Source organism: Protopterus annectens, chromosome 3.part1, assembly GCF_019279795.1.
Source record: "Protopterus annectens isolate FY-2018-M chromosome 3.part1, PAN1.0, whole genome shotgun sequence".
Lineage (NCBI taxonomy): Eukaryota > Metazoa > Chordata > Ceratodontiformes > Protopteridae > Protopterus > Protopterus annectens.
Genome location: NC_056732.1, coordinates 81,044,953 through 81,059,952, shown reverse-complemented (window position 1 = coordinate 81,059,952; position 15,000 = coordinate 81,044,953). Strand labels below are relative to the sequence as shown.

At 34.7% G+C, this 15,000-nt stretch overlaps 1 protein-coding gene across 1 annotated transcript in view; it reads left to right on the top strand.

The window, feature by feature from the left end:
• Positions 1-15,000, top strand: part of LOC122797635 (fer-1-like protein 4) — a 1,984,889-nt gene that overhangs the window by 1,247,020 nt on the left and 722,869 nt on the right. Inside the window, exon 26 of the mRNA XM_044066179.1 lies at positions 4,727-4,809. Within this exon, the coding sequence (XP_043922114.1) occupies positions 4,727-4,809 (83 nt within the window). The remainder of the gene's footprint in view (positions 1-4,726; positions 4,810-15,000) is intronic.

Sequence of the window (15,000 nt, the reverse complement as noted above, 5' to 3'; positions counted from 1 at the left end):
TTTAAATGATTTTGCTAATTCTTATCATTTGAATGATATTAATAATCAGATAGATTCAAAATCATTACCATACACCTTTTTTTCTAACAGATACAAAACTTATTCAAAAATAGATAGGGTCTTTATTTCTAACCAGATGGTAACAGATTTAATTAATTCCAAAATCATTTCATGTCCTATATCTGATCATAATTCAATTGTTTTGAATTCATGATAAAAAATACTCATAATGTTCAGATCAAAAGGATACCAGCATACTTAACTCAACTAAAGACTATAAAGAATATATACTTTCAGAAGTAAAACATTTTTAGACATAAATAATACTCCTGAAGTCTCCATTGTCTATGTTTGGGATGCCTTAAAATCATATCTATATGGACAAAGTATCAGATGGTATAATAATAAAAGGAAATCTTGGGATAAGGAATTGTTAGATATTCAAAGTAAATTAGACTCTTATAAACATAATAATAAAGAAAATATTATGGACAAAAAGTTATTGAAGAAATAAACAAACTAAATGAGAAATACAAAGAAATTTTAACTCATAAAGTTAAAATAACTTTAGAGAAATACAAGTTTTGTCTTATTCAATAAGCCCCAAATACTTACATAGACTTAAAAATAAAACAAAAGGTTGAATAAACAAAACCATATCAAAGAAATCTTTTCTCTAAGGAAAAGAAGAATGTTTCTAGTATACCAGAAATACTAGATGAATTTAGAAATCACTTTCACAAAATTAACCATAATAACATTAACATGGAACCTAAAGATAAAATAAAGGAGTTTATAACCACAAACATGAATAAAAAGCTTAATAAACAACAGATTAAACTATTGGACAAAAGTATTTCATATACAGAGGTTATTACACAAATAAATAAGCTTAAATCAAACAAAGCACTGGGTAATGATGGTATTATACCAGAGATATATAAAATCCTTTCTAAAAGTACATATTCATTAATACATAAGGTTTTATTTTGGCCCAAACTGAGTTAATAACCCCCCCCCATCTTGGCAATATACATTTATTTCGCCAATTTTAAAACCTAATAAAGATCCAACTAGATGTACTTCATATCGGCCCATCTCATTACTTAATGTTGATTATAAAATGTTTATGAGTATTTTTGCTGATAGATTGAAGACAATCATCGGCATTATAGATATAGATCAGACAGGCTTCATTGTAAATAGAAATACTTTTGATAATATAAGAAGAACTTTAACATTAATTGATTTTGCAAATAGGAAAAAGAAAGATTTAACACTTATTAGTCTTGATATAAGTTCAGCATTTGATTCATTAAGTTGGGACTATCTGTTTACCTTACTGAAGTGCACAAACCTCTCAGATGCATTTGTAAATCTAATTGAGCATTTATACAAAGGAACATTGGCTTATATTAAGGTAGGAACATATGTTTCACAAAAAATACCCATTTTTAAAGGTACAAAACAAGGATGTCCACTTTCTCCACTATTATTCACTTTAGTAATGGAGCCTTGGGCTAATTTGATCAGAAACAGTACTGACATAGAGGGTTTTGAAATAGATGAAAATACAACATCCAAAATTCAACTTTTTGCAGATGATGTTCTAATTACATCAGCAGGATCTAATTCTTCTATGCAGTCTCTATTTGATAAAATGATGAATTTTAAAAGTATTTCTGGTTTAATATTCAATGAAGAAAAACTAAAATACTACCTATATATACACGAAAAAATATTCTCATTAGTGATTTTACTAAATATGTACCCAATTCAGGTCAGATAACTTATTTAGGTATAATACTATCTAAAAATATTAAATCTATTATATATAATAATTATAATACCTGTTTTCTTAATATACAAAATCTTTTTAATACCTGGAATAATATGTTTTTTACTATGGAGGAGAGACTTACAATTATTAAAATGATAATATTCCCCAAGATTTTATACTCAATACAATCAATAATACTTCCACCTACAAAAATAATTATCAAGAAACTGAATACACTAATGTTAAATTTCCTATGGGCACCTAATAGACCTAGGATTGCTTTAAAGAAACATACTAATAGCTGGTCTCAAGCGGGTATTTCGTTTCCAGACTTTAATTTATATACTATCTCTTATATTGTAAAAGTTATTACTTTATTAATAGATCAGTCATATGTCGCAAAATGGAAATATTATTGGGAGCTAATTAGTATGCACTTCATGAAAATCTTCTTAACACATAAAAATATGATTGTAAATAACTCCATGTTATGGTTACTAAAGGAATTTTGTACTTCACCTATTACACCTAAACATATGGTTTGTTACCCATTAAATATTGTTATTAGCTATCGTAACTTTATATTCATGCACCCTAAGTATAGGGAATGGAATTTTATTATATTCCCTATAATATATACTCAGGGTATGCTTTTGTCATCTACTTCTGAAGGAACTCATTTAGCTATAGATAATGATCTAAAATACTGGTATCAGTTGATATCTGATAATAAAGTTAAAAATCTAGATTTCTTAAAACAAGAATTTGATCTAAGAGAAACTTGCTGGTTAGAGGTTCAGACCTTTAGACAACATCTCATTAATAAAATAGATATAATGTCTATAACAGTTAAAGAATCTATTCCAACACTGATTGATTACTTGATATTAAATTTACAACATAAAGTTTCTGATAAAGGTAAACTTTCATACATACATAAAATTATCAGACAAGAAACTTTTTACAGTGTAGATACATACTGGAATTATTTCACTTCTATTAATGGGGACCCACCAAATCAACAAGATAAACAATATATATTGGAATCTGCCTATAGAACTACGTCTTCCATTGTCTGGAGACTTTATACATGGAAATTTTACATAGATATTTTTATACACCTTTGATGATGAATAAAATAAATAATAAAGATAATCTATGTAAGAGATGTAATGTAGAAATTAATGCTGACTGGGCTCATATGTTTTATGACTGTATAAAATTGAAAGAATACTGGAAGTCAATTAATGAATTTTTGCAGGCTCTTTTACAGATAATTTCATTATTTCTAAATCTCTTATATTATTCAACACACCTGTACCTCATAGTGTTAAAAGGTTAAGCTTCCCTTGTTATGGTCTATTCTAGCAGTGGCTAGGAAAATAATAACCAGAAATTGGATTTCAGATACACCTCCTTCGTTCAATGAATTTAAAAATGTTATGAATATAGTGTGCCATATGGAAATAAACACAATTAGGTCAAGAACAACTAGAAAAACATCTTATTATATTGTATGGGATAATTTACAAAATTTGTTAAAAAAATTCTAATTTCAATAGCATGGTATTTTAGTTTAATTAATTGATCTGATTGTAGTGGATGTCTTTGTAAATACTTTAGTTGTTTTGTTGAATATTATAATAATATCCATTTTTAATTACTTGTATAAAATTGTTATGATATTTCTCTTATATGTTAAAACAATAAACCTGTTTTGAAAAAAAAAAAAGAAATTCTCAATAGTTAAAAAAAACAATGGATATTCTTTCTTCTCCATTGTACAAGGAAAAACACATAACACTACAGCTCTGTTATACAAAGACATTATTTAAGAAAGGTAAGCAATTTCTTTCTTAAATAATGTCATTGTATACTAGCAAAGACATTATACAATGGCATTATTTAAGAAAGAAATAATTTCTTGCATAACAGCAATAATTCACTCCTCGTTGTGGGTATATTGGAATTTATCCACCAGCCGTGGGTATATCTTGATATGCACACACCAAGTCATGGATTGTTGCCTAAATAACCCACATCAGTGTACAGACTGGTGTCAAGTGACTCATACAGAAAATTACCATAAAACGTGATTTTGTAGCACGCACAAATTGTCAGAATTTGTCTCTACACTATTCACAAGCAACAGCCATTTAGCAATTAAGTAGTTTGTTATGTTAAAGCAAGTTCCTTCTTAAAAAAAAAAAAACTTCAAACAATGGTAGACTACCAGAAATATGGATCTCACCAAATGATAATCACATTACATGCCTAGATCCTTTACAGTATGGAGCTCCACTGACCTAAGCAGAAAGATAAATGTTAGTGATGTATTCAAATCATAGTTTTAACAGATAAACATCTCTGCTTCACTCAAGAGATTCCCCAGTTTAATTCCTGGCTTAAGTGCCTTCTGTGTAGGGTCGGCATGTCCTCCTTGTATTCGCATGGGTTTCCTCTGAGTGCTGCAGTTTCCTCCCATATTCCAAAGACATGCAGTAGGTGGACTGGGCACTCTAAAATGGCCATAGGTGTGAGTGTGAGTGCGAGTGTGTGGTGTGGATGAACTAATTTGACAGGGATAGCCACCTGGTGGTGTAAATCTCAGCTCTAGATGATTGTCACTTTTAAAGTGAATCCCCGACCCCATGTGCAAAAATGGGAAAAAGGGGTTCTGGATGGATGGATCTTTGCTTCAGTATTCTGGCATAAGGTGAACATGACCACAAACAGAGCAAGACCATTATCTTCATATTATTGGAAGACATATTAGTGCAGTTATTCATATTATAATGAACTCTTAGAATTCTTTCCATCTTAGCAGTATCTGTACCCTCTCTTTGCCTTTCAGTTTATTTCTCTGGCCTTTTTGGTGTGCAATATTTTACTTAAAATGATGAAAATGGTTGCTGTTTTACACTCTTTTATTTATATTTTATACAGCAGAGAATGAAGAACAAGAAATCACAGAAAGTAAAAGTATACAAAATGAGGCATCATCTCACACATCTATTGCTACTCTTCAGGTAGAAAATTATTTTAAAATATGTTATCATTCTTTAGATTTTTACCCCTATAACTGATAATAAACTAGCAAAGTGTACACCTAGAAGTAAGGTTTTATTTTCATGCATATTAATTATATAGTTGTCATTTTTAGAGATTGTGGCTTATTTGATACTTATTTATAATGTTTCACACACACACACACACACACACACACACACACACACACACACACACACACACACACACACACAAACACATACACACATACATGCGCATATATGTACACAAGTACACATAAACACACATACAAAGAGCTGAACAACTGAATCTATGCTACAAATAAAGCTGTAAGAAGTTGATTTATTTATTTATTTGTCTGAATTTTGTTTGCCCTATAGGTCATTATTCATAGAGAACTTGAAACACTAGTGCAAGCTGACTTGCGTGCTTTGCAAAACTTCCTCAGTTCATAAAACAGCGGGTTTCTTTGCTTATTTCAGAATACTGCCTTTGTTCATAGATAGCCCCTCATTGTCTGAAAACAGCACTGTATACGTCTAGGCAGTGAAGTTCATAGTTGCATTGCAAATACAATACTCAGTGGGTGAGGTCTATGTGAATATGCTTAACAGTGTGATTGATGCCCAGGCAGGAGACTTGTTTGGTATTGTTACTGTGACTCACATATCTGTAGTACACAAGTTCTATTTAGGGCAGGTCTCTGAAGGCGTTGCTGTGTGTGGCAAAATTGCCATGCACATCTATGCATTTTAATGATGAAAATCTAAGTAGGGCCCCTGCTCATATTGCTGATGCTGGTACGTCATAGTGTGCAAATGGAAATGTATATGCATGTATGTCTGTGTGTCACTGTGTGTGCAAGTTCTGGGACAGTGTGTCAATGCCTGTTTGTGTATATGTGTGTTGAGGGAGAGGCATATGTGTGCACATTACTGCCTGTGTGTGGTATTAACAGGTAGGGCAGCCCTCGGCACGGCTGCTTCAGCTTCTCTGCTGAGTGGGCAGATTCACAGTCAGGTAAATTCCTAGATAATGAGATGCTGTCCTTGTGGGACCATCCTAATAATAAATCTCTTAATGGTACAGCAGTGCTGGGCAGCTTGCGATTCTGAACCATTCTTTATGAATACTGTCCATAGTCTCAGAAAATACAAAACAATCTGCAATTGTCAAGAGAGATCTGAGGATTCAAATGAATATCCAAAGGTATTAATCTAGAAATAGAATATTAAGGTACGTGCATTTAATTAACTTCTGCAGTATTCTTTAGGAAAAGAGTCAAATAATGAATAGGGTTACTGGTTTACATTATAAATGAAACTTCGTTGTTTATAACAGGTTGTGCTATGAGTTGTAAAGCAATATAAAGCAAAAGTCATAGGCATTAATAGGTTATACTACTGGATATAGGACACTGTGTGAGCCTAGACATGAATAAAGGCCATTTGTTTTATGGACTGTGACAGTACATACTGCAAATACAAAAGGCTGCTAAGGTGTAGGCATAACCTTTCTAGCTGGGATAAATAGCAGAACAGAAGGACTATAAAGACAACTTAAAAATGTGTGAGGTTAATGAGAAGTGGTATGATAAAGGGATTTTATAATTGCAGTTTTATTAGAGTTATCCAGCCACTAACAAGTATTATGATGTCAAAGATATGGCTGTGTTATCATATAGATGATCGTGGCTAAAATACAGGCTTCCTCATTTTGCATGTAATTTTTTTTAAGGAGATAATATATCAGACTAAATGTTCACATAATGCACTTAAGCTATAATGTATATTATAGAAATGTTGTATGTTTGTTACGTCAGCATGGAGTCTGACAAAAAATGGTTTATGTGGGAAGCAAAGTTGTAATACCCTCAGGCAGTTGCACACTTGGCTTAATCCTGATAAGCTAAAGGTTACCACACTTAAGGGAAAGGTTTATTTCACCTTTTGCTTAATGGCATCTTGGTCAATTTAATTCAAAAAAAGCATCATGTGTCAAAATCCATCTTGGAGAAACATTAAGCTAACATACTAAACAGTTAGTTAGGGCACTAAAGGTAAAAAGACAAAGGCCATGACAAACAGACGACTGTTTCTTTCATATATATATATATATATATATATATATATATATATATATATATATATATATATATATATATATATGGGTCCCTATCTATTCGTCGACAATTCATTTCACTGACACTCATTTCGTCGACAGTTCATTTCGTCGACAGAAAGATGTGCCCCCTTCCCCAATGTTGTGCAACCCTGGAGTTGATATATATAGTTAGGGGGGGTGTGGGGGGCACAGCCCCCCACAATGGGGGGTGTGGGGGGCGAAGCCCCCCACCTAACATTGGGGAAGGGGGCACATCTTTCTGTCGACGAAATGAACTGTCGACGAAATGAGTGTCAGTGAAATGAATTGTCGGTGAATAGATAGGGACCCATATATATATATATATATATATATATATATATATATATATATATATATATCCTGTTTCCAAACACATCACTTGTTAATAGTTTCATAATTCTCCTGTAATTAAACAAGCACTCAAAGAAGCATAAGAATACTACATAGACATAATTCCTGATTACTTGCCAGTGTCAGTCTATTGAACTGGGATTTGACCATGAATATTAAAATGCAAGTAAACTTGGCACACACGGCTTTAGGATGCTGTTAACTTTGCTGCTTACACTGGAGATGGCTGTAGACTTCATTGCAAGATTATCTATGTTTTTTCACTGACACAATGAGAACTTATTTCCCTGTGCTGGAGACTATAAGCTGCAAACATCTAAACATGAGCCTGTATGTATTAATAGCGTACGTTTGGACTGTATACAATTTTTTGCTGATTCCCTTTTATGCAGGCAAAGATCAGCATCCTGCAAACATTACAGTATCTGTTCTATACCCTTGTATGTAAAAGTTATTTTTAGTGCATTTAATTTTATTTTTAGTATATTTTACTACTTTTTCACCTGAATCATATTTTTGAAGCTCAGCTTATAAAGATGTAGAAGGGTATAGCCAGTGCAAAGTGATCTAGAGACAGCATACTTCACAACCAGAGAATCAATAATTAAAACTGCCAACTTGCAGAAAGTCGTGCCTCAAAACTCAAATGAAGGAATCTTAAAACAACTTAAAATAAATACAAAAATTGATGTTTTTGTAGGGGGCACGTTCCTTTCTATCTACTATGGGGGAGGTTGTACCCCTCCTCCTTGTTTCTTAATGTTATAATTCAAGGGCATGTAGTTTATAGAAGGTTATATAACCTCTAAGTTATAAAGAAATTAAACATGTACTTTTCAGTTTTCTGAATGTTGACTTTTTGTTATCAGCCCTCTATATGTAACCGGATTTGGATATGTTGAGACACCTATTAGTAAGAAACCCAGCATTCTTATGTTATGATAGGTCTTTCTGGTTCCTTGCTTTAAAAATAGTGGACCTATTCAGTGGGCATAGTCATTCATTTTAAAGATAATATGCAAATATTTTATTAGTTTCTTTTTGGAGTAAATATGCTGTTCATATGTAAAATGAACTTTCTGCTTCTAAAACATGTTTCTTGCTTAATTTACTTTCTTCACTGTAAGTACATTTATTACATTTACTAGATTTGTGTTTGTATGTAATATGTGTTTATCAGCTGCCAAGGTACTCCCCGATTCTGAGTCATTGTCTACTCCTACATTTATTCTAGCCATTGTCACCACCCCTTATCATCATCTATCCAATCAGATAACTCACATTGTAAACCCTCCCTTTAATTGCTCACAACATATCTCACACATTTCACTTAATTTCACCCCTCCTCTACCCCTACTATTAGCTTCACTTCTCCCCTTCAACTATACTTTCCAACTCTCTAAAACAAGCTAAACCCTATTTCCCAATCTTACACCTACATATTTTTCCATAAATGACCTCATTACTTTTCAAAACTCTCCCTACCCATCTAACCTTCTTATTATGTCTCATATCCCTATACCTTGCTGCCTCCTATTCTACTATCTCCCCTTATTTCTCTTCTCTCCCCCACTCCCCACCACACAATACTTACCACCACTCTATCATAAGAAGCTTCTACTCCATCTCCCCCTCTCTGATACAACTTAACTTCCTTCATCACTTTAACTTACGAATTATGCCAACCTCAACTAAACTCCAAATGACAAAGCTCATCATATACGTTCCCTTATTTGATAAAATAAAATCTAAATCCATTGTAGTATCTCTCCCCAATAACCTCTACCTAGGAGGTGATATTCACCCCAACCCTGGTCCTACTCCCTCTTCTCACAAACCCTCCCCCACCCATAAAACTCTTCAACTCTTTACTCTCAATGTCCAAAGTCCCTATAACAAAGCATCCATTTTTCAAGCATGGCTAAGCCACAATCAGCCACACATTGTTGCCGTCACTGAGACATGGCTTAAGCCCCATATCTGAGAATCTGAAATACTACCCCCCAGGTTTCCAAGCCCTTGGGTGTGATCACACCCCCAAAAAAGGTGGTGGTGTCACATTAATCTAGTCCAACTTGTTCTCCATTATCCCCTACCCTAATGAAACTCCTCAGTTTGGTAATGCTGAAATACTGCCCTGCTTACTTAAAATGAATAGCCACAAAAGTATCTGCATCATCACCCTATATATCCCTCCTGGAAACAATATCCCAATTCTGGAAAATATCCTTCTATGGGCCTCTACCAACATAAATAATATGACTTGCATACTAGGAGACATAAACATAAATTGGGACAACATCAATAACTCTATTCTTATTCAATCCATTAATCTCTTTAACTTTACCCAGATAATTAATTCTATTACTAGACCAAATAAAACCACTCCTCCAGGCTCTACCCTTGACTGGATTCTAACAACCCATCCAAATAAAGTTACAAACTCAGGCACAATTCTTGACTCCATCAGTGAACACCTCCCAGCTTATGCCCATCGCTCTACCTGTTCTTCCCTTCTACAACATCACTACATCCACACATGTAACCTTAGTAATTTCAGCCCTTGCCTATTCTCTAACTCCCTCAAACTAATAAACTGGAACATTCTAAATACACTTCCTCTTGATGTTGCCGTTGACCACTTTAATTCCACTTTTATATATTTTAAATAGTGTAGCACCAATTGAACAAAAAGAATAAAAAACAACTTTGCCCCATGGCTCACAAAAGATACTAAAAACTAATGCATCAAAGGGGCAAATCCTGGAAACTCTATCAAAAAAATAAACTTCCTGAAACCCTGCTTCAGTACAAACAGTTGTGCAACCTCACAAATAAACTAATCCTTAGAGACAAAAAAATCCTACTTTATCAAACTCCAGTCCAACCATACTACAAACCCCTAACAGTTCTGGAAATCTATAAATTATTTTCTCAACCCAGGCACCCAAAACAATCCCTGCCCTGACCCCAATAAACCTGATCAAGAATTAGCCTCTCTATTCAATTCTTTCTTTCTTAACTCCATATCTGAACTAACAAAATCTTTTGCCAAAAACACTCCCTCCTACACTCATACTTTCTCCATTACAACCTCTCCTTACACTGACTCTAATTCCACTCCCATCATCAATCTAAAACCATATCCACCTACTATACAAGAAAACTTCTCTCCAAATTAAAACCCTGCTCTAAAGCTCCTGACAACATCCCCTCTAGTTTTCCTAAATCCGCTGCTGATGGAATTGCATTCCCTATAAGTATATTAATCAATAGGTCCATACAGGAATCCTATGTCCCGAAACTCTTGCGCACTGCCTATATTCTCCCTCTTCATAAAGGTGGGAAAAACACCAACATCTCAAATGTCTGCCCCATAGCTATCCTCTCCCCTATCTCCAAAATCCTAGAAAAATGCATTCATCTACAACTAATGCTATTCCTAACTCAAAACCACCTCCTCACTCCTACCCAGCATGGTTTCGGACCTGGGCACAGCACTACAACAGCTCTCCTCTCTTTCCTAGATACAGTTAATCATGACATAGATTCTGGGGAAATAGTATCCACAGTGCTCCTGGACCTCTCCAAAGCCTTTGATACTGTTTCCCACACCCATCTTCTGAGCCATCTCTCAAACCTAAATCTCTCTTTCAAACTACCCTCTCCTGGTTCTCAAGCTACCTGTCTGATAGAGCTCAGGCTGTAAAATTGAGGAAAAGCATCTCCTCTTTTCTTCATACCCCACAGGCATGCCTCAAGGATCCATTCTTGGACCAATGCAGTTCAACATCTTCATCAACACTTTTCACTCCGCCATTCCCAATGCCAAAATAATCCAATATGCAGATGACTCAACTTTAGTCTGCTCTGCCTCTAATCTCCCTGAACTCTTAACAAAGACCCAAATTGCTTTCTCAACAACTGAAGCCTGGATGCTCCAAAATCATCTCTCCTTTAATGCTAACAAATCCAAAATTTTAATCTTCCTTCCTTCAAAATCCTCCTCTTTTGACAAAACCACTTTCCAAATTCTAAGCTAAAATAACTCTCCTTTTGAAGTTGCCCTACATGCAAAGTTACTAGGTGTAACTATAGATGAATACCTAAAATTTGACAACCATGTACTCCTAAACATAAAACAACACACCAAAAACTGGGTATACTTTATAGGGATAACAACTTTCTCTCACCTCTTGCCAGATGTACTCTTGCCTCCGCTTATCTCCTCCCCTCCCAAATGTATGGCATCCCCCTTCTTACCAACTTATCTGCATCTATTACATCCAAATTAGAAAACTGTTATAACAAAATCTCCAAATTCGCCACTAACTCCAAAACCTCCTCCCATCATTGCCTTGCCCTTAATTCTCTAGACAGGCTAGAACTTCCAAACTATCTGGACTTCCCCCAACTCACCACTACTCACAAATTATTCTTCAACCCAACCAAATGCCCTGCTCTAAAAAACATCCTATTCCCCTATGTTCCAAACAGAACTCTAAGATCTGCACAGCAAAACCTAATATCTGTACATAACCTCAACCGACCTCCAGGACAACTACTTCTCTCTTTTTCATTAGCCAAAAAATGGAATTCTCTCCCTCCCTCCTTCCCTAAGAATAATAGAAAACATGGCAAACTTCAAAACATAGCTTAATTCCTACCTCTCCCCTATTCGGAATGCACCTGCGTTCTTCCAACCTAGAAGCTCTCCCCCTCCCCTTATTCCCTTCTTGTTCCATGCTGTACATCTAACCACTTTCTGCCAATGATTCAATTCTGCACTCTAATTGTTAAACTTGATGGAATATATGCACCATCTATCACCTTGGGTTCTAGTTCTCTAATGCCAACTTCTTATAATCAAAAATGTTCTTCCTATGTCAAGATTGTAAATAAACCTTTCTTTATTGTAAATAATCTAGTATTTGTATTAGCATATGTTGTGAACTTGTATCCAGCTTTTTACTTTTTACTTGTGTCATAAATCGTTACTGCATTTTGCTTGTTGGAGCTTTGCTCCCCGGGCCTCCACTGAAAATGGGCACACTGGGCCCAGTGGACTTTCCCAGTCAACAAACTGGAAATAAATAAATGTGGTCCCTCATTCTAATGATGCAATATGGTGGATAAACAATGTGTGGTGAGTAGGCATGTCTTTTGTAGCTTACGACACAAAAAGTGACATATACTATACAGAACATTCAACTAGCTAGCCACTTCTTTGGGCAATCATATAAAAATCAGTAAATAGCTAAATTCATTTGCATTCAAATAAAAAGCAAACTGGAACAAGATAAGATTCCCAAGTAAAATGTGAAGTGTTTGACATATAGTGTAATAACACAGATATATGTCTACCGTGGGATGATCACTTTAGGGAAAAAGTAGCATATGTGAATCACCTCAGTAACAGCCTACAGTAAAATATGTTTATGTGCATATACATTAGAGTACAGCTAGAATAAAAACTATTCATTGAACTTAATGGGCTTCTCAGCAAGGCAGAAACTCCTCCTCTATGCGGGATTAGGCACTGTAGTCAGCACCTGGTGGGAAGCCAGACAGCCTGCAGTTCAGAGTTTCAAATACAGGTGGAGCTGTACTGCAGATTTCTGGAGTTGGGGGCAGAGCCTTGGACCATGCATATGCACATTTTGGTGTAGTGTGAATCATCTCCCAAAGTGCTATCAGGATGGTTCAAAGTGCCATGTTTTCAAAATGTAAATTTTATTCCCTGATGGGCTAGTTGTAAACCTGTCCTTCATCTTAAATGATGAGAACACAAGTATCAAAGCCATGCTGCCCTACAGGTGGAACTCCTACAATGGACAGCCTTATGACCATGGAGTTCTAACTGCATATCAGTCCTTACTCCATGCTGGCAATACCAGGTGTACCATACAGCTGGAGCTGCTTCGCTGGAGAACATCAGATATACTCACTGCCCCTCCCAAATCCTCATGTAGGTGTGGACTATGCTCAGAATGGATGATGAGATTCTTTAACACAGAAGGTTATAGAATCTCATTACCTATTCTTGGTATAGCACAACTTCCTTTAATGCAATGCCTTGAGTTATTGAACTGCAAACTGTTTTTCATGTCTATAGCATCATCAGAAGGTGCTGCCAGGTGACATAGAATAAGGAAGTAATTAGACAGTTGCTCAGCATTCAGTAAATGCGAATAAATATATTAAAATGACTAAATATATGCCTACCGAAGTAATGTAAAAAACAATATATTTTAGAATAAGAAAGCCCATTTTACATAGTTAGAGCATAATTAAAACAAAAACAAGTACCACAAGATATTTAAGTAGCATATCCTGATGCTAATTTATTTGCTTATATATATATTTTGTTATGTGGGTTATCCAGCTAGGGTAAAGCCCACTTTAGGTGCAGGTGTGGGAGTGAAGTCTGTTTATATGATTTGCTCTGAGTGAAACAGCAGACAAATGGAGGATGAGGGGAAACAAAATCACAATTACAAGAATTATAAACTATAAAGTATATAGTGACTTTCTTTAGGTAAGTCAGAAAAAGGTATTGACAGTTTCCTCAATTATACTTGACTGCAATACCTATGTCCAAAATTAAATAACCACCTTTGTGTGCAATCCGTGCAGTAAAGTACCAATAACCACGAAGAACTACACCCTGTCCAGGTCAAGAGTGTGTTCCAACTATTTATTAGAAAAACAACAAGTTAAGTGCTTTCGTCCCCTCAAGTACTTCTTCAGAACTTGTTGTTTTTCTAATAAATAGTTGGAACACACTCTTAACCTGGACAGCGTATGTCCAAAATTACTTAATTAAAAACTGTTGTTGAAAAAGACGTTTTCTATAAAGTTCCAATGAGGTTTTTTTTTTTTATTGAGGGCTGATCCACCACCTTACCTGTAGCAGAAATTGCATCATGTCCCCCTCAAACACACCACATCTTGGAGAAAGTAGACATTTTGTGACAGTGGCAGTCTCAGTATGACTGCTGAACTAACCAAAATGGGAAGCTAGAAAATGTATAACTGTTACCGTCAACACAGAACCTTTAATATGTACCAGCAGTAAACAATGTGTGGAGATGTTCTGAATACTAGAAAACTGTGAACAAATAAAATACACAATGGGTATTTTTAGCCAACTGAATTCGGATGACTGGCATCAAAATATTTTATTTATTTATTTATTTATTTATTTATTTATTTATTTATTTATGTTATTTTATTTTATTTGACATTTGTTGACTGGGTTAGTCCATCTGAGCTGTTGCCCTTTTTCAGCTGAGGCACAGGGAGAAAAGTTCCTCAAATAATACAAAATAACACAAAATATAAAATAATACAATAACTGAAGTAGTAAAAACTATTTTTTTCAATATAAATGCATAGTCTTTAAGTTATAAATTCTTAAGAAGAAGAAGTTTGTACCCAGTAAGTCTGAGTTAGACAATCAAAAGCAGTTGATTTAGCTGTTTGCAGTGTAGTTACCTTATGCACAGTAAAAGAAAAGTTTTAAAGAGAATTCGTGTTAGCAGTAAGCATGGGGAGAATTGTTGGGGCGTTAAGTGGAAGAAAAATGATTTAGAGTGTTTACTGTACAAAACGACAACATATAAGTGATTAGTGATTACTAGTAAAGGGGAAATATGATAGCATAAAGGCAGATTTTTTTTGGTCAATTGTTG